This window comes from Spermophilus citellus (genome assembly GCF_964194105.1).
Source record: "Spermophilus citellus genome assembly, chromosome: 1".
NCBI classification, from domain to species: Eukaryota; Metazoa; Chordata; class Mammalia; order Rodentia; family Sciuridae; genus Spermophilus; species Spermophilus citellus.
In genome coordinates, this window is record NC_138182.1 from 183,033,470 (window position 1) to 183,055,679 (window position 22,210).

At 34.8% G+C, this 22,210-nt stretch overlaps 2 protein-coding genes across 3 annotated transcripts in view; both read right to left on the minus strand.

Moving 5' to 3' along the window:
* Window positions 1–22,210, minus strand: part of FBXO38 (F-box protein 38) — a 276,681-nt gene that overhangs the window by 248,719 nt on the left and 5,752 nt on the right. The window lies entirely within an intron of this gene.
* Window positions 7,989–20,682, minus strand: LOC308650066 (serine protease inhibitor Kazal-type 6; the record flags this gene model as incomplete). 2 transcript variants are annotated; one of them, XM_081295994.1, is made up of 5 exons in its annotated part: window positions 7,989–8,034; window positions 9,132–9,247; window positions 11,780–11,854; window positions 17,851–17,873; window positions 20,625–20,682. In XM_081295994.1, the coding sequence occupies 5 exons, from the start codon at window positions 20,680–20,682 to the stop codon at window positions 7,989–7,991; spliced, it is 318 nt and encodes a 105-aa protein (XP_081152120.1). The 2 variants fall into 2 exon arrangements, with proteins under 2 accessions (XP_081152120.1, XP_081152121.1); XM_081295995.1 differs by lacking the exon at window positions 11,780–11,854.

Here is a 22,210-nt window from a genome sequence, read left to right on the forward strand (position 1 = left end):
TTCAGGGAGAGAGTGAGAACGTGGGGTATGGGGGTTTGGGGGGGCTGTGAAAGTTTTGTATGATACTATTAAGGTAGACACATGTTTAGACTTTTGTCAAAATACAGAAAATATGGGACACAAAGAATAAACTCTAAACCGTGGACTTTGGTTAATAATAATGACATGTCAGTGTTGATTATCCCTTGTAACAAATGTACCCAAGTGGTGGATAGCGGTAAAAGAGGCTGAGTATATACTAGGGCAAGGGTGTACGGAAGAACTTGGTATTTGCTATTTAATTTTTACTATAAATTTAAAAGTGATTCAGGATGTTCTGCAAAGATCTAGAAGAGAAAAATATAAATATACAAAGAGAGAAAAATGCTAGTTGCACTGATTTGATTAGTGCTGGAATATCATGTTGTACTTCGGTCACATGTGAAGTCAGATGTATCCATCAACAACATTAAATTTAAAATAAATAATAAAATTATGAATTAAACAAGATAAATATAAAATTTAAAAGCCAGAGACTTTATGCACATTATATTTATTTATTCATTTTTTCCTAAAACTATACCTGTGAAGTCTAATCATTATTGAATATGTGTCACGATTGAGCCTTAGGAACTTATTTAACTCCTAATTCCTAGGGGAACCCAAACCAAACATATCCCTGGAACTCCAAATCCAGTTCTTTTCAGGGACTCAGCACTCTGAAGAAAATAGACTGACAGGCTGTCTGTAGTACAAATGTTCAGATTAGATTGATGGCCAGGACAAAGTTGCCTGGTCACAACCCACCTAGAGGAGATGCATTTGAGAAAGAGAAGCAAGAAGGAAATCCATGAAAAAGAACGAGTCTTCTCTTTTACCACCTTTTTGCTTTTCTTGATCTTCTGAACTACATATTCCCGTCCCCCTCAGTGTGTTTCTGCAGTGTCATATTTCTCATCTAAGCAGCATGGTGCAACAATTCTCTACAAACCAGGCATGTGTCTTGCTTATCAGCAGGCAGAAGCAAGTTTCTTCCAAGATTCCAGGGTTTTAGAAACAAAAAGCTAGTCTTCTTAGAGGTTTGAGAAGGGATTCATGCCTGGTGATGCAATCATAAGATTCTGCAGTTTCAATCATATAAAAAAATGTATGAAAGTTTTCAATAAGTCCCAGGAATTAACCTATAATTAATTATGACACCAACAGGAGTGGCTCAATGCTTCTTTATACTCAGTAGGAATGTTATTTAATGATGTCTGCATACATCTCTAAAGCTTTTTTTTTTTTTTTTTTTTTGGGTGGTGCTTGGAATGTAAAACTTTTAAAATCACTGCACACCAAACAAGTTTGCTGCAGCAGAAGAGCTAGGTTTTATTGGGTGAGCAAACAATTTCCTCCCAATGAGAACTTAAGGAGAGGAGCACTGTGTTTATTAGGTCAGACTATTCAGATGAAAGAGAAAATAATTCAGGTAATGGCCACTGTTGCTGGGACCTGACATTGGTACTTTTCCCATATCGGACCCTCCCTCTACTCCTGAACAACAACCCGTCCCTGACTTTACATATTTCCTATTCACATCTCACCTTTTTCTATATTTTAGGTAAGAATTTCACCTTAGCTGTATTGTTTCATTTTTAATAAAATTTATTTTTATTAAAATCATGCTTTCCCACATGCTTTTTGATGTTTCTCTTGGGCATTTTCTAATCTTTCTTTGTTTGAGAACATGCCCCCCACCACCCCTAGTGGTGAAGGCTGATTTTCTAAAGCAGTGATTTCAAGCTAGAAACCCTGGAATCAGCCCACGGCTCTTTCACTCTGTCTACACTGCTATATTTTTTATTTGATGGGGCATTTAGTTCACAAATCACTACATTTCTCATTTCTAGTATCCTACAACCAGCTGCTTTCACTAGTCTGTACTCTGTCGACACTTTTTTTTTAAAAAAAATTATTATGTTACACAATGTATAACAAATCTCAAAAAAAATATCCTGGTATGAATTTAAGTTACTTATCTCATTGTATTTTTTTACCACCAAGTATGTGTCTCTTATTGCTTTATACCTTGGGGATTTATTAGTAAACACTCTCAATGTTCCCACTCTTGTGGTAATCTTGTCCCAAAGAGATAAAGCAAAACATAAAAGATAAAAATTATTGGTTCTATGGTAAAATTGACTTTGTAAAATGTGTGTTACTAGTCAACTATTCATAATCAAACTGGTTCTCATAAAATATCTATGTAGGTGCAATAAAAAAGAAGAAAGAACTCCAATCAAGAATCAAATTGTATAATTTGAGGGATTAGACAAGAAAAAGCAATCCTATCCCAAAGCTAACCCAAAATAGGAAAAATGATGATTTCAAAGCAGACATAAGTAATATAGAGAATAGAAAACAATAAAGAAAATCAACAAGACCAAACTTGGTTTTTGGAAAAAAAAATGATGAAGCTATAGCTAAATTGACTGAGAAAGAGAGAACACTCAAATTTTAAAATCAGAAATGAAAGTGGAAACATTACCATCAATTTTACAGAAATAAAAATAGTAAGAGAATACCACAGTTATATGTCAATGTTTATGCCAACAAATGCATAAACTAAATAAAATGGATAGGGTTTTGGAAATTTACAATTTACCAAAACTGAAGTATATAGAATAAAAATCTGACTAGTAAAAAGACTTAATCAGTAAACAAAACCTCCCAATGCAGAAAAACTATATATCAGATTACTTAACTGGTTAATTCCACCAAATATTTACATAAGAAGGAACACCAATCCTTCTCATATGTAGAAGTGGAAGAAATTTTATAATTTACTTCACGAAGCCAAAATTACCCTGATACAAAATATGGGTATATATACTATAAAAAATAAACCTGTGGACCAATATCTCTTATGAATATTGATGCAAAAATTGCTCAAGAAATTACTAGCAAATCATATTCAGCAGCATAGGGAAAGGCTCAAACATCTGTCTATGTGGGCTTTATCCCTGAATGTAAGAATATTTCACTTTATAAAATCAATCCATGAGTGATATCTCATTAGTAGAATGAAAGGGGGAAATTTGATTGATGTAGAAAAAGTATTTGAAAAATTTAAATATACTTACTTGGTTAAAAAGATTAGTAAATTAGGAATAGAAGAAAACTTCAAGATGACAAAGGCCATATTTGGAAATCCTTAGCTAACATTCAATGTAATTGTGAAAGAACACAGTCTTCCTCCTAAAGGTTGGGAACCAAACAAAAGACTAGTTTCATACTTTTATCCAAAATAGGATTGGAAGTTCTAGCCAGATCAATTAGAAAATAAAAATAAATAAAAGATGTCTAAATTGGAAAGGAAGAAACAAAATTATTCTTGGTTTTAGATGCCATGACATCAAATGTAAAACCCTCAAGATTCCACAAAAATACTTTTAGAGCTAATAAAAGAATTGGATATAGTATATAATACAAAATCAACACAAAATCAGCTATATATCTAAACACTAACAACAACTATCCAAAAAGAAACTAAGAGACCAAGTCCATTTTTAAATTTATTATTATTATTATTATTTGGATACCAGGGATTCAACCCAGGGGAACTTAACCACTGAGCTACATCCCAGCCCTTTTTAATATTTTATTAGAGACAGAGTCTTGCTGAGTTGCTTGGAGTCTTGCTAAGTTGCTGAGGCTGTCTTTGAACTCATCATCTTCATGCCTCAACCTCCTGAGTTGCTAGGATTATAGGAATGTGTCACTACCCCCAGTGACAAGTCTATTTATAACATTATCAAAAGATGAAAATACTTGCCAGGTGCAGTGGCACATACCTGAAATCCTAGAAACTCAGGAGGCTGAGGCTGGCCTTGAACTCATGTTCAAGGCCAGCCTCAGCAACTTAGTAACACTCTTTATAAAAATAAAAAAAATAAAAAGGGCTGTGTATATAGCTCAGTAGTAGACTGTCTCTGAATTTTATCCCTAGTATTGCCAAAGAGGGAAAAACCCCGAAAATACATGGCAATAAATTTAATTGAAAATTATAAATCTTTGCCAATAGAAACTGGAGAAGACATAATAACGTGAGGACACATACTCTGTTTTGATTGAAAACAAATGATAATATATATACAATGATAATATATATACTCAATAAAACTTTTATTATTTAGCCAAAGATAATGCTCAAAGTGATCCACAGTAACTCCAGGAGAATCTGTTCTGCCTCTTCAACTCAAACTGCTGAACAGAAATGGACCCACATTTGAAAGGTCAGAGGTGTTAGCTCTGTGAGAAAAAAAACGAAGTCAAAGTAAGACCAGGAAAGCAGTTCATTAGACGCTTAGCTCAGAGTAGGACAGCTCATTTGAACAGAAACCTTCTTAAGCTAAAACTGAAGTCCCACCACAAAATAACCCAGTAACACACAGATCAGGGATTGTGACAGATAAAAGTCGCCTTCTTTACAAATTTGCTTAAACCTTTGTTAAACATGTCCATTTCTGATATAACCATATATATGAGACTAATCTTTCCAATTCAACACTTAAATCCAAATCACTCAAGTTACTATGATTACATGATGCATATTTTGGAAATTTGAGATTTTCCCTAACTATCCTCAGTTTATATTTAGACTCTACATCTCAGACTATGATTGTAGAAAAAAAAATATCATTTAAATCTCTGTATAAGAAGCTTCTCTTTTATAAAATTGGGTTACAATTCACAGCAATTGCTAAATTTAAATGTGATATATATATATATATATATATATATATATATTTTTTTTTTTTTTCAAGAAATAGATTTGTTGACATTAGTGATACTTTAATTCAACCTATATGTTAGTAACTATTTTCCATGGCTTTTTAGTGTTGAACTTCCTTTTACTTTAGTATGCATTTGTGTGTGTGTGTGTGTGTGTGTGTGTGTGCATGTTTCACTTTGGAAACCTTTGAATTGTTGTAAGTAGTCCCCTGCAATGCCTCTTCGCTCAAACCTAATCATTGATTTAAAATACTATTTTTTGTCATGCATGTACCTTCAGAATGCCAGGAAGAGGGAAAAATCTGAAAAAGATGTGACTTGGTACCAATTGGAGTGGGGAAATAAAAATATTTGAGGACAGTTAATGATGATAAGTCTGGTATGATACAATTTTAGCAATGTTCCCATTTTAATCTGAAGGTATAATGATAGATATGGGTGTTTGGATCAAATAAATTATCACGTTGTGCTTTGGAGCATGAAGTACAAAACCATACTTGAAACAGGGTGTTCTGCCCTAGATAGCACAAAAATGAAGGGCTTACACTGAATTGTGATTATCTGTTCCCTGTTGACAGAGTCTCTTGTATTTTGCCATTCAAATAAATATTTTTAATGAAAATTTTTCCAAATGTATAGGAATATTAAAAAAATTTTAGAGTTAATACCTGTAAATCTAGATTGAATCACTAACATTTTATATTTTTTTATTGAACATACTTAAGGTATATAAAATGCTCTTATATATACTTACACTGTGAAATACTAAGTAGTCAAACAGATTATATAACAATATTATTCCAAAGCTCTGTGTGTGTGTTCACGTGCACTTGTATGTGATGTGTATGTGTGTGTGTTTATGTTAAGAATACCTAATAGCCATTCTCTTGGTAAATTTTTAGCATCAATACAAAATTATTAACTATAGTTCTGATGGTGTACATAGATCCCTAAGACTTATTAATCCTAAATAATTGCAAAGTTTTACACTTTGACTTAATTTCCCCCATTAACTACCATTCTACTCTGTTTCTACTTACTTAATGTTTTTTTTAAAGATTCCACATGTACTTTATCAATATTCTATTCACCTACCTGTCCATTGATTCATCTCAGATGCAATTCAAAGTAAACAGTCCCCATCAGAGCCCTTCTATCTAAAACTTCTTTATGCATGTCATAGTTAACACTTCCCAAATCCCTATATTTTGACTGTTAATATTTTTTTGGACCAAATCAGGCATGCTCCAGTCTTGAGGACTGTGTTCTAACTTCTCTTTTTTCTCTTCTCCAAGATATTCACTTGATCAGTTCTCTCATCTCCCAGTTTTCCAAGTAGAGCAGTTCTAACCACTGGCTTTAGTACTACACAGACTACCACCCCTCCCTTGGCAGTTCTCTATGAACACAGTCGGCCTGAACTTTGTCTTACAACCTTTAGTACCTTCTTTCTTAGGATGTCACTTACTTGTTGATTCCATTCATTGTTTTTATCTACTTCTCCCTAATTGTTGAAGGATTGTTGGCCCATCTTACTCCCATCCACATCTGTATCCAAGCACTCATAACCAAGTCTGCCCCAAAGTTGACATCCAGTAAATGCTGGATGTCATTGAAACTGCATCCACAGAGGTACTCTGTGTACATCTTCCCAGGAAGATATATTTATAAAAATATGTGCTACTACATGAAAACATCAAAGGGAAATCCCAAGGTTTTCATTTGGCTTTCTCAGGATGAGACAATTTATATATGCAATCTGGGTTTTCACAGAATAGAGCCAGCTACAAGGAGACTGAGCTGGTTATCAAAAGGGCTGTATTCAACCTTCAGTTTTATTCTAACTGGAGCTGTTTTCTTTTTAAAATTTATTCTAATTTGTTATATGTCACAGCAGAGTGCAATTCAATTCATATTACACAAATGGAGCACAATTTTTCATGTCTCTGGTTGTACACAAATCAGAGTCACACCATTCGTGTTTTCATACATGTACTTAGGGTAATGAAGTCTGTCTCATTCCACCATCTTTCCTACCCCATATCTCCTCCCTCCCCTTTGTCCTATCTAAGGTATGTCTGTTCCTCCTATGCTCCACATCCACCCCCATTATGAATCAGCATCCTTATATCAGAGAAGACATTTGGAATTTGGGTTTTTGGGACTGGCTTATCACTTAGCATTATATTCTCCAACTCCATCAATTTAACCTGCAAATGTCATGATTTTATTCTCTTTTAGTGCTGAGTAATATTCCATTGTGTACATATGCCACATTTTCTTTGTCCAGGGCTTCTAGGTTGGTTCCACGGCTTAGCTATTGTGAATTGAGCTGCTATAAACATTGATGTGGATGCATCACTGTAGTATGCTGATTTTAAGTCCTTTGGATACAAACCAGAGTGGAATAGCTGGGTCAAATGATAGTTCCATTCCCAGTTTTCCAAGGAATATTGAAGCTGTTTTCTCTAGCAGGTAACAAATTAAATCCAGGATTTCTAATATTTATACAGTTTTCTAACTTCACAATGAAGCTTAAATTTTATCTACATTCTCAGAATATATATTGTTTTGGAGATTTTGGTATGTTCACTGGATATTCATTGGATGTTTACCATGTATCAAAAAGTCACTGTTTATTGAAAAATTATTCTTTTTTTTTTTAATCTGGCATACCCTGGGAAACTGAGTACCACATGTTGTTAGATCATGTGGTTTAGATCTTATTCCAGATACAGGAGGATACTAGGATCCACAAAGCACAAAAGTTTTGTTTTTATACCAAATATTTTTCTTAAACTAGGAAGAATCAGCATTATGTGACCTAATTCTTAAAAAATAGTGTTTTTAAATAATTGTAAGAATAACACATGGCCATCTTTTCAAAATCTCTCATGAAGATTACAACTGAAAAAAAAGATAATTTTCCTATAATTTCACAGTAATTGGATGGTCAATTTAGATTTGAAAAACAGGTCTCACCCACTTTCATGCCACTTCAGTAATTTTATGGTGTATCTGTCTTGATCTCAAAGTAAAAACACAGTTAATGCTTCTGCAGAATTTACTTTATTGACAAGCGAATCAAGGGAAATACATCATCAACTCCTGAAGATCCAGATAGAGTAGAAGGTGTGTCTTCACAAATTCAAGGGATTCGCTGAAGAAAAGTAAAAACAGAAGTAAAGGAAGATTTGAGAGTTGGCAAGCCAGAATAAAACACTGGCTATAATTCAGCATTTTCCTGGATGCTTTAGGATAATCTTCCCATCACTTTTCCTAAAAAATAATAAAATAAAATTAGAAAAATACATCCTCAGTGCAACATCCCAAGTACTCAGCACAGAGGTTGGAAGCAGGTTTAGCTATGGCATGTCATGGTCCCTCCACTCATTTGATTCTATAGATACCCATATCTGTTATGTAGCAGAGGTTAATTAAATACACTCACAAGTGACATCTGGCCTAACTTTGGAGAGCATAAATCTTAAACAAATCTCAGGGATTTTTTTCTTGTTGTTGTTTTGGTTTGGTTTTTGGTACTGGAGATTGAACTCAGGGACACATGACCACTGAGCCACATCCCCAGCCCTATTTTGTATTTTATTTAGAGACAAGGTCTCATTGAGTTGCTTTGTGCCTCACTTTTGCTGAGGCTGGCTTTGAATTCGAGATCCTCCTGCCTCAGCCTCCAGAGCTGCTGGGATTACAGGCATGTACCACCATGCCTGGCAAATCTGTTTTGATAACACTTAGATCTTTCAGCACCAATTGCTCATTCTCAGTGAGGAAATAGACATACATATGGAAAAGGCAGAAGTAACAGAAGGAATAACAGCAAAGAGACTCTGATGTCATAGTTGTATCCTGACAGAAGATGTAAAAAAATGAACCAAATATTCATGTATTTGTCATTTTCTAGAAGACTACACATTCAGGACCTCTTATTAGTATTCACCCGTTAGTTCAAATTTTGTTCTACCCCACTGACCTTCCTGAGAAAATTCAGTATTAATTAGTGAGTTATGTTATACACTAACCAACGTGTTCATTACGAATTCATGTTTTAAATTTAAAATAAAAATACAAGGTGTCAAAATTATTTTTATGTATATGATATATAATTTTTAAAATAACCTAAAATAAATCAAAACTAATAATAACAGAGTAAAGTGATGATCATTATTTTTAAATTATTTGTTTTTTGTTTGTTGCTTTTGACAATTTGCTTTCAATCAATTTGCCTGAGTCTTGTTTCTTCAGTCTCTATAGTGAGGTATAGGTAGAACTTTCTAAAATGCTTCAAGAAAAGCATCTCAGTCTTATTCTGGAAGTTTTTGCTTGCAAGGGACAGGTGTGGTGAGTATGACACTTACGCCACTGCCTTACAGAAGGAACATTTATTGCCATATGTCTGGCCATCGGAGCCACAGTGGGGGTTGGATTCCCGAGTACAGAATACCTTGGGATCACGGAACTCTCCACAGTCGATCTACAAAGTAAGCACAGTGACATTTACATCAGCACCTTCTATCTCAAGGACTCCTCCAAACAGAAGCTTTGGACAGCGAAATTTTAAACCCACACACAATAAATATATATATGTGTATATATATATATATATATATATATATGTATGTATGTATATGTACATACATGTGTGTATATGTGCATATATGTATACACACATATATATGCCACAAACATATATGTGTATACATATAGAGAGATATATGCATGGATTTATACATATATATATATACATATTTGCAATATATATGTATATAAATAAATACATATATGTATGAGTACATATATAAGATATGTACATTTACTTATATATGATACATACGTATATTTGTGACATATATGTATATATAGTTGTGACATAAGAACTTTCTGAACTAGAGAATAGCTTTCATTATCTGCTTATGTAGAATACATTAAATACAATTGAGACATTTTCTTTAAGACATAGGAAATTCCTTATAAGAAATACATTGTACTATTGTATTCAGGAATACATTAACAATGTCCAATGCTATAGTTAAGAATTTTTTCTCCAACAATAAATTACTCCAACTGAGAGCAGTTTTGGGGGTCATTAAGTGACAGTTTGAAAAACTGTATTGATGTGCTCTAATAATACTTTTTCTGCATACTATAAACATATAGGTGGGCTGGGGCTGTAGCTCAGAGGCAGAATGCTTGCCTTGCTTGTGTGAGGCACTGGGTTTGATCCTCAGCACCACATAAAAGTAAACAAATTAAATTAAAATAAAAACATAGGTGATCCTTTCAAGGGCCCCCAGACATTACCTAATATTTTATAATTTTTTCAGTGGATTCAGCATCACTTATTATCCCTTGAAAACCAGAGTCTAATGTCTTTATATTAAGTTATTTCGCCTCAAAGTCTGTTTGTAGAATTTGAATTTTTGTGCCCACTACAATAATTTAGTAATGACTGCCTCAGTTGCCGTGTTTAGAAGAAGTCTGAGGTTGACTTTAGTCTTGTTGAGACTATGTGTTTTGACTGATTAATAACCATAATCATGGGAAGGAATGATGTCACCTGTGCACTAATATATTGGCTCAGTTATAGTGGTATTTCAAAAGGAGTCTGACATTTTAATGCAATGTCAATTTGGTGAATGTTGTGCAAATAAATTTGTGCCTTTTTTTGCAGGGTACTATCAATATGAAGTAGCTTAAACTGATTGCCTTCTAATAACAGCTATGTGCATGTAGTGGCATTTACATGTGAATGAAGGAAACTTGCTTTATCTCTGTTCTAGTTCCTTTAAAATGTTTTATAATTATCAAATGCTTTATAATATTTAGTTACTTACATATAGATTACTTCAGTTGGGCCTAGCAATAATCTTGAGAGTTCTATTAGCTATATTTTAATAATCAGTTGAGAGATGGGAATTCTGGTTTTCTGGAAATTTAAGTGGCTTCCCAATGCTTGAACATATTTCTTCTCATTGCTGGTTCAGAATTTCCAACAGGAGAGAATTGAAGATCAACTATCACTATGTGCCCTTGATCGCACTTGTAGTCAGGACATGTAGGTTTCATTAAAATAGCTTATTAGGTCTCATATACAACATAAGGATTATCAGTCCTTCAATTGTACCATCTGGGGGATTCATGATAAATGAGTATATTTTAGCTGTTCCTACACCAACACAAACAAAACACAAGTACTTATTTGAGGTGATGGATATGTTGACTATGGCCATCCTTTTATTATCCATATTTATCTCACAACATCATGCTGTGTATCTTGTACACAACAACATTTATCTAAAAGATAATGTTTTGGGAAAATATATGAACACTCAAGAGGAATCATTTTTTAAAAGATGTTAGCAAACCACTGTACACTAACAAATTTATCTGAAGGTTTGCATGGGAAATTTATCATTGAGTCATACAGTTAGGTCAAAAACATATTTTAAGTTTAAAGTACCTAAAACTGCAAACTGCACATTTTTGTTGAAATTTGACACTAAATACACTTGAGTCTGGATAGTGTGGGGCTTATCAGCTCTGGTCCTTGTTTTCCCCACCACCCTGAGGGATAATCCTATCCTTTCATCCTACTTCCAGAACACAGATCGTCCCCTTGGGTTTTGAAATGGACACAAGGCTGGACAATCTTGAGACCTGCATAAGTTACAGGGCACCTTTATCTGGAAAGCTTATGTATTTTATATTTAAGTCACTAATGTCTACATTCACAGCAGTGTGCTTATTTCAACGAGGTATCATCGTTGATATTTTATCACACAGTTCTGGGTGCTGGTCATCCAAAGAAGAATTGGTAACCAACACTGTATCAGGAAGCACACAGTCTCATTTGCATTAGAGCGGTGAAGAAGAGCTGGGATAAGGACAGGGACAAGCATGGTAACTGCTTTACTGGGACCAGCACAGGCAGGAGGGAAGCTGAGCACCAGGTGGCTCCATCTAGAGTCTCAAGACAGTGAGCAAAGTAAACAAGAAAGTCTCTTACTTGAAAGAGACGGTTCCTTAAGGCACCTTTCCCTGGCAGGCGGCCCTTTGATCTTGTCATCCAGCCTCTTTTGTCCTTTAGAAAGCAGATATGGAAGAGGCACTTGGGGAGAGCATCCACTTTGAGAGCCTCCAGACCCTGCCTCCCTCAAGCCCATTTGTTATTCCCTGCTTATGTCCCCTGGAAAGGGGACTAGGAGGGAGAAGAATTTCAGTATATCAAATCCAACCAATCAGCATAGCTCCTTAGAACAGATGGATTTCATTATTTTAAGTTGCAGTGGTCTGCAGCAAGTACGTTCTGCTGATGATTATGTGTGTCACCTTAGACGAAGCACTCCATGCTCAGGCCTCAATTTTCTTAGCCAAGTAACAAATGAACCAAAGAACATTGGATCTGCCTGGTTCCCAGAATCTCAGGGTTGTTCACAGGGGTCAAAGTTGGTCATGTAAGTGTTGTAGACAGTCTTTGGGCACCATCTGAAATAGTTCTGGATTAGAGTGTAGACAGTAACCTTCTCACTTGAAGTCTCTCCTAACTGAAGCTCTGAAAGGCATCTGCAGCTCATAGAAACTGGCTTGCCTCTGAGATTATGTGTTTTTAATGGCCCTTTTTGGTTTAATGGTCCAAGATTTAGCAGTGACTACTTTCAGTGAAGCAGCTTAAATAAAATTCTCAAGTTCTTCAGTTGGGTGAAAGAAATAGCAACTTTGGCCAAATGCTTCTTCTTTTATATCTAGAGAGCTCTCTGTATTCACTCTGTGAGAAATTTTAGCATGCTGGCCGGGGACAGAAGAAGTACCACTCTCTGTGGGCCCAAGGAATTGGGGAAGATGAGAAATGACTCTGCAGAGTTACGTATGAATCCCTTCCATGAGGCAGAGTGACACAAGAGAATATTGGGGCTAGAAAGAGAAAACAGTTCTCACATACTGGGGAGAAGTAGACTAAGATTTCCTAATGTCATGCTTTTCCTTTGCCAGAATTTCTTCTCAACTTTTATATTTTTAATTTGGGCTCCTTTAAATAGAACCCAAATAACTAGTTCCTTAGTAGAAGTCAAAGCAGGTCTAGACAGTAGATGATGGGAGGATTCCTTTTCTCCTTTGAAGTTTCATGCATGAGACAATTAGAAGACCCAGGAGGTCTGCAATCCCTCTAAATACGATTAAAATGCCCCTAATGCTTCTGAAATGTTAGGGGTTGTCCTAGTGGATGGAATTAGAGTGACCTGGGTTTAAATGTTGCTTCCTTCATTTATTAGCTGCACTACATTGTGGAAACATTTCACTATTCTAAGTTTAAGTTTCTTAGAATAATGTCATGATTACTTCTATAAAAGCACTTTGTAAAATACCAAGTAATATGTGGAAGATTTATGTCGTAAACACCAGCTATGTAAATTGTATCACATTCCAGAATTTTTGGAGCTCATTTTTATTCATCGTATTTTAATGATATTTATTGTATTTTGTGTTGTTTAGGTGGTGTTGAATTTAAGAAGAAATTTCATTTATCGACTTTGGTGTTACAGCTTTAAGACTATGTCAAGGCTCAGAAGAATGATATTTAGTATCAGCCTGACCCCTTGTGGTTCTTCAAAGAACTGTAGTTCCTAAAACATTTCAGAATGGAGTGAACCTTTCAGTTCCCGTAACAGTCAACAAAACCATTGACTTAGTTGAAAAATTGAACTTTCAGGGTCATCAACCAAGTCAACTAAAGACTTGTGGTCACAAATATTTTAGTCTAGCTTTTTAGATGAACAAATAAAACCAGTGGAAAATTGCAATCTCACAAGCACACATGCATGCATGTATAACTACATAACACACACACACACACACACACACACACACACACACACACACACGTGCTTCAAGTGTAGGACGACATCTCTTTTCCCCAAAACACTATCTTTGCAACTAAATCAACTCCATCCTTCACCAGACCAGTTTTCCTAACCCCCTAATCCTTTTCTGCCTTGATGTCCCCTTCCCTTGCTTTTTCCAGCTCCTACTCTGCTGAAACTGTTCTTTAAAAGATGCCTTTCAGACTACCCCTCTTGGTTGTTTATAAAAAGTTTGTGATTCCCTATGGTATGTACTTTAAAAAGACTCTTTATTACTTCAACCTTTTAAAAACTCTTTGTAGTGTTTTGTAATATGTCAGTTCTCTGGTTCCCCAACTACTTATTCTCTTTATAAAAAAATCTCTTTATCCCTCTTTGGCATTAATCATGTTTATTTTTAAGATAATTTAATACACTTGATTTTCTCTAAGAACATGTATTTTTCCCAAAGAATACTGATAAATCCCAGACTTTTTCCTTGAATTTCATCAACATCTCAAACTCTAATTCTGAATTGTCATAGTATATGACATCTCTAGTCAATAACTTGACTCATACCTTAATATGTATTTATGTCCAAAATATAACTCTGTATCTTTCCCTATAGTTTTACACCCTTTTTTCCCCATTTTTCATAAGAGCATCATTCTTTAGATTCCTCTGCCTGCCCTCAGCCTGAAACATTGCCATTTCCTGACTCTTGTAAATTTCCTTTTGTATATTTTTTTAACCTCAATAAGACTGATTTCAAATTTACTACCTGAACTAGCTCTCAACATTATTTGCCTGAACTGATAGAGTAAGTTCTGCTTTCTGTCTTCTTCTCCTCCTGGTTTCAAAACTTTTTATGTGAACATAAAAGTTATTTTGTACTATTGTTTTTGTCATATTTTTTGCTTCAGAAATTATGATGAGCAAACCTGTAATCTCAGTGGTTTGGGAGGCAGAGGCAGGAGGATCTTGAGTTCAAAGTCAGCCTCAGCAAAAGCAAGGCGCTAAGCAACTCAGTGAGACCCTGTCTCTAAATAAAGTACAAAATAGGGCTGGGGATGTGGTTCAGTGGTCCAGTGCCCCTGATTTCAATCCCTAGTACTAAAAAATAAAAATAAAAAAATAAACATAAAATAAAGGAAAAAGAAATAAAAAAAAGAAATGATGATGATCACTATCTCATATTTGTTTAGATAATTACAGAGCTCAAAGTTATTTTCCATGGCCTTCTATTGCTGCTTCAAGCCCTGGTCATATGGATCCAGTGGTCCTGAGGTGTTGGTTTCCCGACTGCTCTGCTGCTGGCAGACAAGCCAGCCATGTCCTCTTTCTGAGGCTTTGGTTTTTCCATCTCCAGTTAAGTTGTAGATATTGGATAACATCTCCAAACCATATTCAGATATCTGTAACTTTACTAATTTTAAGTAAAATCAAGGTAACTAGGACCATTCAAGAGTCCTAAACTCATTCTAATCATGGAACATTGTTTTTACTAGTTGTTTTAAAACCCACCAATATTTATCTTAAAATAAAAAAGAATAAACAATTATCTCAAGAAATATTGTACAGAATATATTTGTAAATCATTGCCTTTGAATATGTTTGCTCTGTTTGTTCCAATCAGACTATTCATCTAAACAACACTTTAAGGATATGGTTCCCAAATACAGAGCCTGGTAGGAAAATAGAAAACATTAAAAGCAACGTGAGTAATTAAAAAAAATTATTCAGTTCAAAGGACTATTTTTTTCTGAGAATGTCTTTTAATCTTTTTGATGTTATCCCACAATTTCTTTAATGAAATGCTTGCTGTAGTAAATAGTAGTTTTCTTTTACTGTTCTTATTAATATGTTATTTAAGACCAGTTTTCCTAACCCTCTAATCCTAGGGAAATGAAAGACTTGGTCAAATATGAATCATTTACATTTATAGGGAAAACTTTATTGGAACATGAATTCCAAAAGTCTGGGAACATGCTCTCTGTTGACCATGAACAGTCTTTATGAAAGAATGTGAAATGCTTAAAGGTCTATAATTTAAATTGCTAACTATAATCTCCCATTAGATGATTCATCATGGAGAGAATTCTTGGCACGCAAAGAATGACTTGAGTGTTGAGATGGACTTCCTTTGGTCTTGTCTGAACCTGACCTGAGCAGGCATGCTCCTGCCTGATGTGAATTTCCTTTCCTGCCACAGTTTCCTTTCAGCCATGCAGAAGAGGAAGGGTAGCCATGACATGATCAGCAAGGGCGGAACCTTCCCTGTCCTTTCTATTTAAGTGGAGGAAAGACAGCAGTCTTGACAGGTCAGGCTTAGTTCATAGTGATTCAAATATTTAGTGGGGAAAGAGGTCTTAGAGATCATTGAATCCTACCCCTCATCTTAAAGTTGTGGCACCAAGGCAATGGGAGAGAAGATATTTTACCCAAATCAAAGAGCAAGTGAGTATTTGAATTAGGACTCATCTGCATTGTCTGGCTCTAAGGCCAGTGCTTTTCTCTGTACAGATTTCTCCTTGTTACCTGAGAAAAGAGCTCAGATTTTATTCTGTATGTGTGTCACCTAGATGATAATTTAGAATGAAGATCCAAACCCCCTTGCCTCTGCAATTATTGTTCAGTGTCTTGTAGGAGGATCTATATATCTGAAAAACATCTCAGGTGACCCTGAAGCAAAAAAAACTATAAGACTTCGGCCCATCTAAAGGAATAAAATCAGTAAATAGTGGATTTTACATAACTTTAGAAAACATGATTAAAAATCTGAGCAATGAAAGTCCAAAGAAAGGAAGTGATTTGTATGTTAATGAGAAAACTGGGATTATATTTCATGCCTCTTAGATATATCTCATTTCTCTTATCACCATATTTCACTATGTGAAACACAGGCTGAGTTTTATGCTCTTTTCATGTGTGTGTGTGCCTTTATATTTAAGGTAGAATTGCTACTACACTTATTAACATACGATGAGTCAATTTTAAGAGAGCAATACAAACACACATGCATATATGTGTTAAACACACAAAAACAGAGGTAATTAATTGTAAAATATCACTAATTTTAAATTGCATCTCAATTTCCAAGATGATAAATTTGAATCAAACAAAGTGTTGTGCAATATAATGGGTATATTAGGGTTGGAAAGTATTTTTCAACTTCTTTGCCAACTTCAGTCAGTTGGCAGTAGTGTCTGGAAATTTTGATGCCAAGAGTTCTTAGACATACCAAGACTAAACAACAACTAGTGTAGTCAGGCAGAGTGTCCCATGCATATAACCTACTTGTGGGACTTTAGCAGGAGGATCAAAAGTTTTAGTACAGCCTGGGCAATTTAGCAAGACTCTGTCTCAAAATAAAAAATAAAAAGGACAGATGATGTATCTCAGTGGTAGAATGCCTCAGGATTCAATTATCATTTTTAAAAAACCAAACAAAGAAAGAAACAAACAAAAAATAGTGTCTAGATCATTGAGGACATAAGAGTAGAACTGGCAGAGATGACAACACTTATTTATATCAGTTTTTGATAGTTAGATCATGAAGGGTAGTAAAACATGTTGAATTAATTGAAAGAAAAAAAAAGCCTAACAATGAAAACAAATTGTGAGCATTCCAATTTTCAACCCAACATTGTGTTTAAATATGACTATGCCAGTCTGTGTATCTTCAATTCAGAACATTAATATTAAACAAGTTCTCTACTTTCAGCTCTTATTTCTAAAACAGAAATGATATTGCTGTCCTAACTCCTCCAGAGGCTAATTACTAATCAATAAGTAATCCACATGTAACTTTTATAGTTTCTCAAATATTTTCATAGAGCTTATGCAAGTTATATATACTTTCAATTCTAGGAAGTGAATAATAATATTCCTTTTCTTTAACTATCGAAATTGCAGCTCAGAGAACCCAACTTCCCCACCCAAGATCACATAATGAAATCAGGGATAGAGCCTAAATTTTATCTCATATCTGTCCTATTTTTAATTTATATTCATACTATTCTGACAAAATATACGAATGCATACATAGGCTATTTTAAATTTAAAATAGTGTACTCATAGAAAGATGGTAGTTTAAAAAAATCATCATTTTAGCTGATTTCTGCATTGGGCCTGTCTGCTCATTGTTTTGCTCTTTCACATCATAAAGAAAACTTTTAGGCCAGGGAATACCAACCAAGCACCATCCAGGTAAGAAAAATAGATAAAACTAGGCACTGACCTGTCCTCCTTGGCTGACGACACCTGAAAAAAGTGTAAAATACAAATACATAAATTCAAGCAATATTTTTTTGCATGTGCAGATTGAGATTTGCAAACTTAAGTAATTCCTAAAACCTGTTCCTGGCTCTTGTCTATCTCAAGAAGTTATGGCATGTAGTTTAAATTTTTATATCTGCTCACTTTTTTAGGGAGCAGAAGAAACTTGGAAAGTTATGTTGTAAGGACACAGGCCATGAAGGGGCAATATTTATTGGAGGTTAAGGTGAGATGGGAGAAAATGGTCTAAGGATCTGAATATGTCTGTGATACTACTGGCCTAGTAATTAATTGTCTATGAGGATGGACTTATTCTCTTTGGTATTATTTTGGAGAAGTTGGATTGGAAAATCTCCTCTAATATTGGTATTCCCAAATGAAGTCCATGCAGTTCCTCCCCAAAGCCTTTGTTACAGAGTTGGAGAGTCCACTTATCATTGAGCTCAGAACTGAGATGCTAAAGTTTAAGCCAAATAAATGGTAAGGACCAACCCATTCCCTTCTCTAGGCCTCATTTCTCCTTCCACATCTCTCCAAATTCCTAAAAGAGGAAAACAATACACATATGCAGTCTTGTTTCTCTTCCTCTTCTTCCTTCTGAACTAGCCTGCATGATTTTAGATTGTGAACAGTTAGTTCAGAGGTTAAAAACTGAAACAATAAAAATCCTAGGTCTAATCTTGGTACAGGCTGCTGAGTTTGAGCCAAGGCCATCTCGTGAGAATTGTGGATGAATGCAACACATCTGCAATGCTGGCCATCACTTAAGAGAGGACAGCTGGAAATACCGCAAAGTGCACTCTGTGTTAAAGAGGATAAAGAGAGAACAGAACTTTTAAATTCGAAAGGCAGTTAGTAATAATTTCCATCAGTGTTTACCAACCTCATGGATTCATAACTAGCAGAGTAGGTGGTTATTAAACATACTAGTTCTTTGGACAACCCCTTGAAAATTCCAAGATAGGATCTGGGAGTCTATAATTTGGTAAATACTTTCAGTGATTTTTATGGCCTAGGAAAATTACTACAATTAACAATTAATTCTCCCTTGTGCAAATATGATTTTAATTATTGCAATAGAAAAAGACATTTGTTGAACACTTACTAAGACCCGTCCACTCTGTTAAGCACTTGGCATGCTTTTTTTCTCATTTAGTTCCCCATAGAGAGGTAGTCCTTTCATATCCCATTTTACATATGAGAAAAATGAGGCTCAGAAAGGTCACAAAGCCATAAAATGGAAATTCCTGGACTGAAAATCATCTTTCTCTGTTTCAACATTTTGACTGTTGGGCACATTGTGCTCCCAATAGTAGTATGTTTATGAAGTACCCATGCTTTGATAAATTTGGCATATAAATCAATCAGACACTATTAATGATCAGTTCATCTTTGTAAAGAGAAGCAACAAGAAGATAGCAACATATTTCAGGAACTGTATTTGCAACTAAATTTTAACCTAGTCAAGTCTATTTTTTCCTCCCGTATCAGGAAATGATTGAACTACTCATTAAAGTTATTTGACATTAGTAGTCATGTTTAATTCATAACATCACAGGAATCCTTTATCCAGTTCTTTTCATATTTTAAATATATTTATTTATGTAAATATGTCCAGTGACTGTGGGCAGAGGCTTCTCCAGAAGCTAAGTCTCATAGAAAAATTGATTCTAGAAGTTCAAGTCATTTAAAATCTTTTATACACCAAAACCCATCTGCTATTGTCACAGAAAACAATAGCTCATATATGGAAAGTGCAAGGGCTTAGTCTCATTTCTAGCATTTTATACAAGAAAGAATAACTCATAGAGTTTAGACATTTCTCCATTGACAGTTACTTGTAGAAGAGATGAGACTAGATCTTGCTTGGGTCTAGACACCCTAGTGAACACACCATCCACCCCAACGTAGAAGACTAGAATAATAAGGAAGAAAAATAGTTACAAATGGTCCTGTCCATTCAGATAGACCTGGTACCTAGAAATCTTTTGTCTCCAGAGGGAAAGAAATCATATTGAGATATGATTGTCTTTGAATTCCTTCTGTTGATAAAATATACAGCTGTTGTTGATTAAGGTGGCAAATATATCCCCCTGCTTAAACAATGTTTAATTCACAAAAAAAAAAAAAACATGTTTCTGCATTCTAAGGCTCAATAACTTTAAGAATTTCCTTATTGAGTTAGCATTTCTCCTTTGTTTCAATATTAATTATTTGAGTGCCTTTGTAATAATAACTAAGGCCACAAAAGCTTTCCTTTGTCTTAGAAAGCCAAGAATAAAATTAAGGTCAATATTTTAAAGCAACTACCCATCTGCCAGACTAGTTCTTTGAAGCAAGCATAAACTGTGATGTCTACAAGATCTGGATTCAAATTAGAAATTCTATTTACTATTTGCAGATACTCTGACAATTTTCTTAACTTCTCTGTGCCACAGTTTCTTATATATAAAACAGGGATCTGAACTCCTTATACTAATGAATAAGGAGATGATACATAACAGCCCTTAGTACATGCCTAGAGTAGAGGATATGCTCGGTAGATGGCAATTCTTTTTCACCCTTGTCACCATCATTATTTTCATCATCAGAATCATTATCATCCTCATTATGATGATCTATCCTAATAGGTCTTTCATATCAAAATTGCTAGAATTTTAAAATAGGGTGAAGAACTACTTTTCTCATCTACAGTTCAGTATAATACGGGGTTTCAATTTTAGGAAAACAACTCACCTGAGAAGAGGCAGAAAAGAGCCAGAGAGAGGAGCAGAAAGACACCTGATAGTTTCATGGTGTCAGCTGGCTCACTCAGATCAAGACTGCTTTGTTGAGCTTAGGTTCTCTCTCAAGACACTTCCCAGAAAGCACTACAACTACATGCTCAGACATTTATATAGACAGGATAAAGGGAGTTGAGATCTCCACCTTCTTTTATAAAAATCACTCTCTAAACCCATATGCAGTCCCACACACTTTAGGCATTTATGAAAAAAAAAAATGCTGCATGTTCCCCATCCACCTTAACAATTACGACAATTATGTGAGTCGCACCTTAGATCTTATTAATAGAGGATGTTATTTTCTACCAGTAGCCTACATTTTCCTAACAACTGATACATCCTCCCTGTTCTTCCCTCTAAAGCTTCACTACATTAAAGGGATGACTCACAGCTGGAGCTGCACTTGCTCCATACGTGTCTCTTTCAGACAGGTCCCTCATGTCTGTGGTCCAGATGAGTGACTACAGGGAATGGAATCCCTTGGGCGTAACTTGGATTTTTGGAATCCAAGTCATCCAAGTGTTGTACCTAAAATGAAGAGGAGTTTTACCTTGTCACCAGAACGTCATCAGAACAAGTGTATTCTGGGAAGGAACCAGCTTGTTAATTTTAAATCATTATTGCAATCAAATGCCAGTGATTATCATCTTTTGAGGCAAAATGGATTCATTATTTTTACTTTGTTGAATATTATTTAAAAATTACTGAATTGAATAACTGAAATAAATAATATTTAATATTTCTGTTTATTGTGAAAAATAAAAATTAAATAGCTATGATAAAGATTTTTAAATGTCACCTTCTTAGAAAGTTAGATGAGTTTCATAACTGCAATGGCCAATTTGATTATAATAGGCTAGATCACACAGCGGGATGCCAGCACTTTCTTTGCAAGGAACAAAGAAGGAATAGTGAGAGTGATAGCTAGAAAATCTGTCTTGAGACATAAACTGCTATTTAAAATACCTTAAGTAACAAAATAACAAGTTAAAACGTGGGAATATTATATAAAAATGTGCCCAAATGAAATATAAGCCATTAAGTAATACAACTAAATAACTGGTTTTCTTTTAGTTGTTTTGAGAAAACATATACACAGTTCATATGTGTTTCTTTATCATAAGACATTTGATTTTGGAAAGCTGTTTTTTGAAATTTTAACTTGATTTGCAATATTTAGGATGAGGGGCTGGGGATGTAGCTCAATAGAAGAGCTCTTGCCTAGCATGCAGAATGCCCTGAATTGAATTCCCAGCATTAAAAAACAAAAGACTTTCAATATTTAGAATGACTTTTATGTCTTCAAAATGGGAAGATTTTTTTATTGTGTTTGATGATAAAGCAATATGTTACTGCTTTGATCCAAATGAAGTGTGACTGTGATAAAAACAATTTTGTCCTTTTCATTGTTTTTTTTATAATTAAAAATAAATAAAACATCTGAGTAGGAGTAAGGGTGTAGCTCAGTGGTAAGGAGAGCACTTGCCCAGTATTCTGGAGACCCTGGGTTTGGTCACCAGTGCTGCAAAACCAAACGAA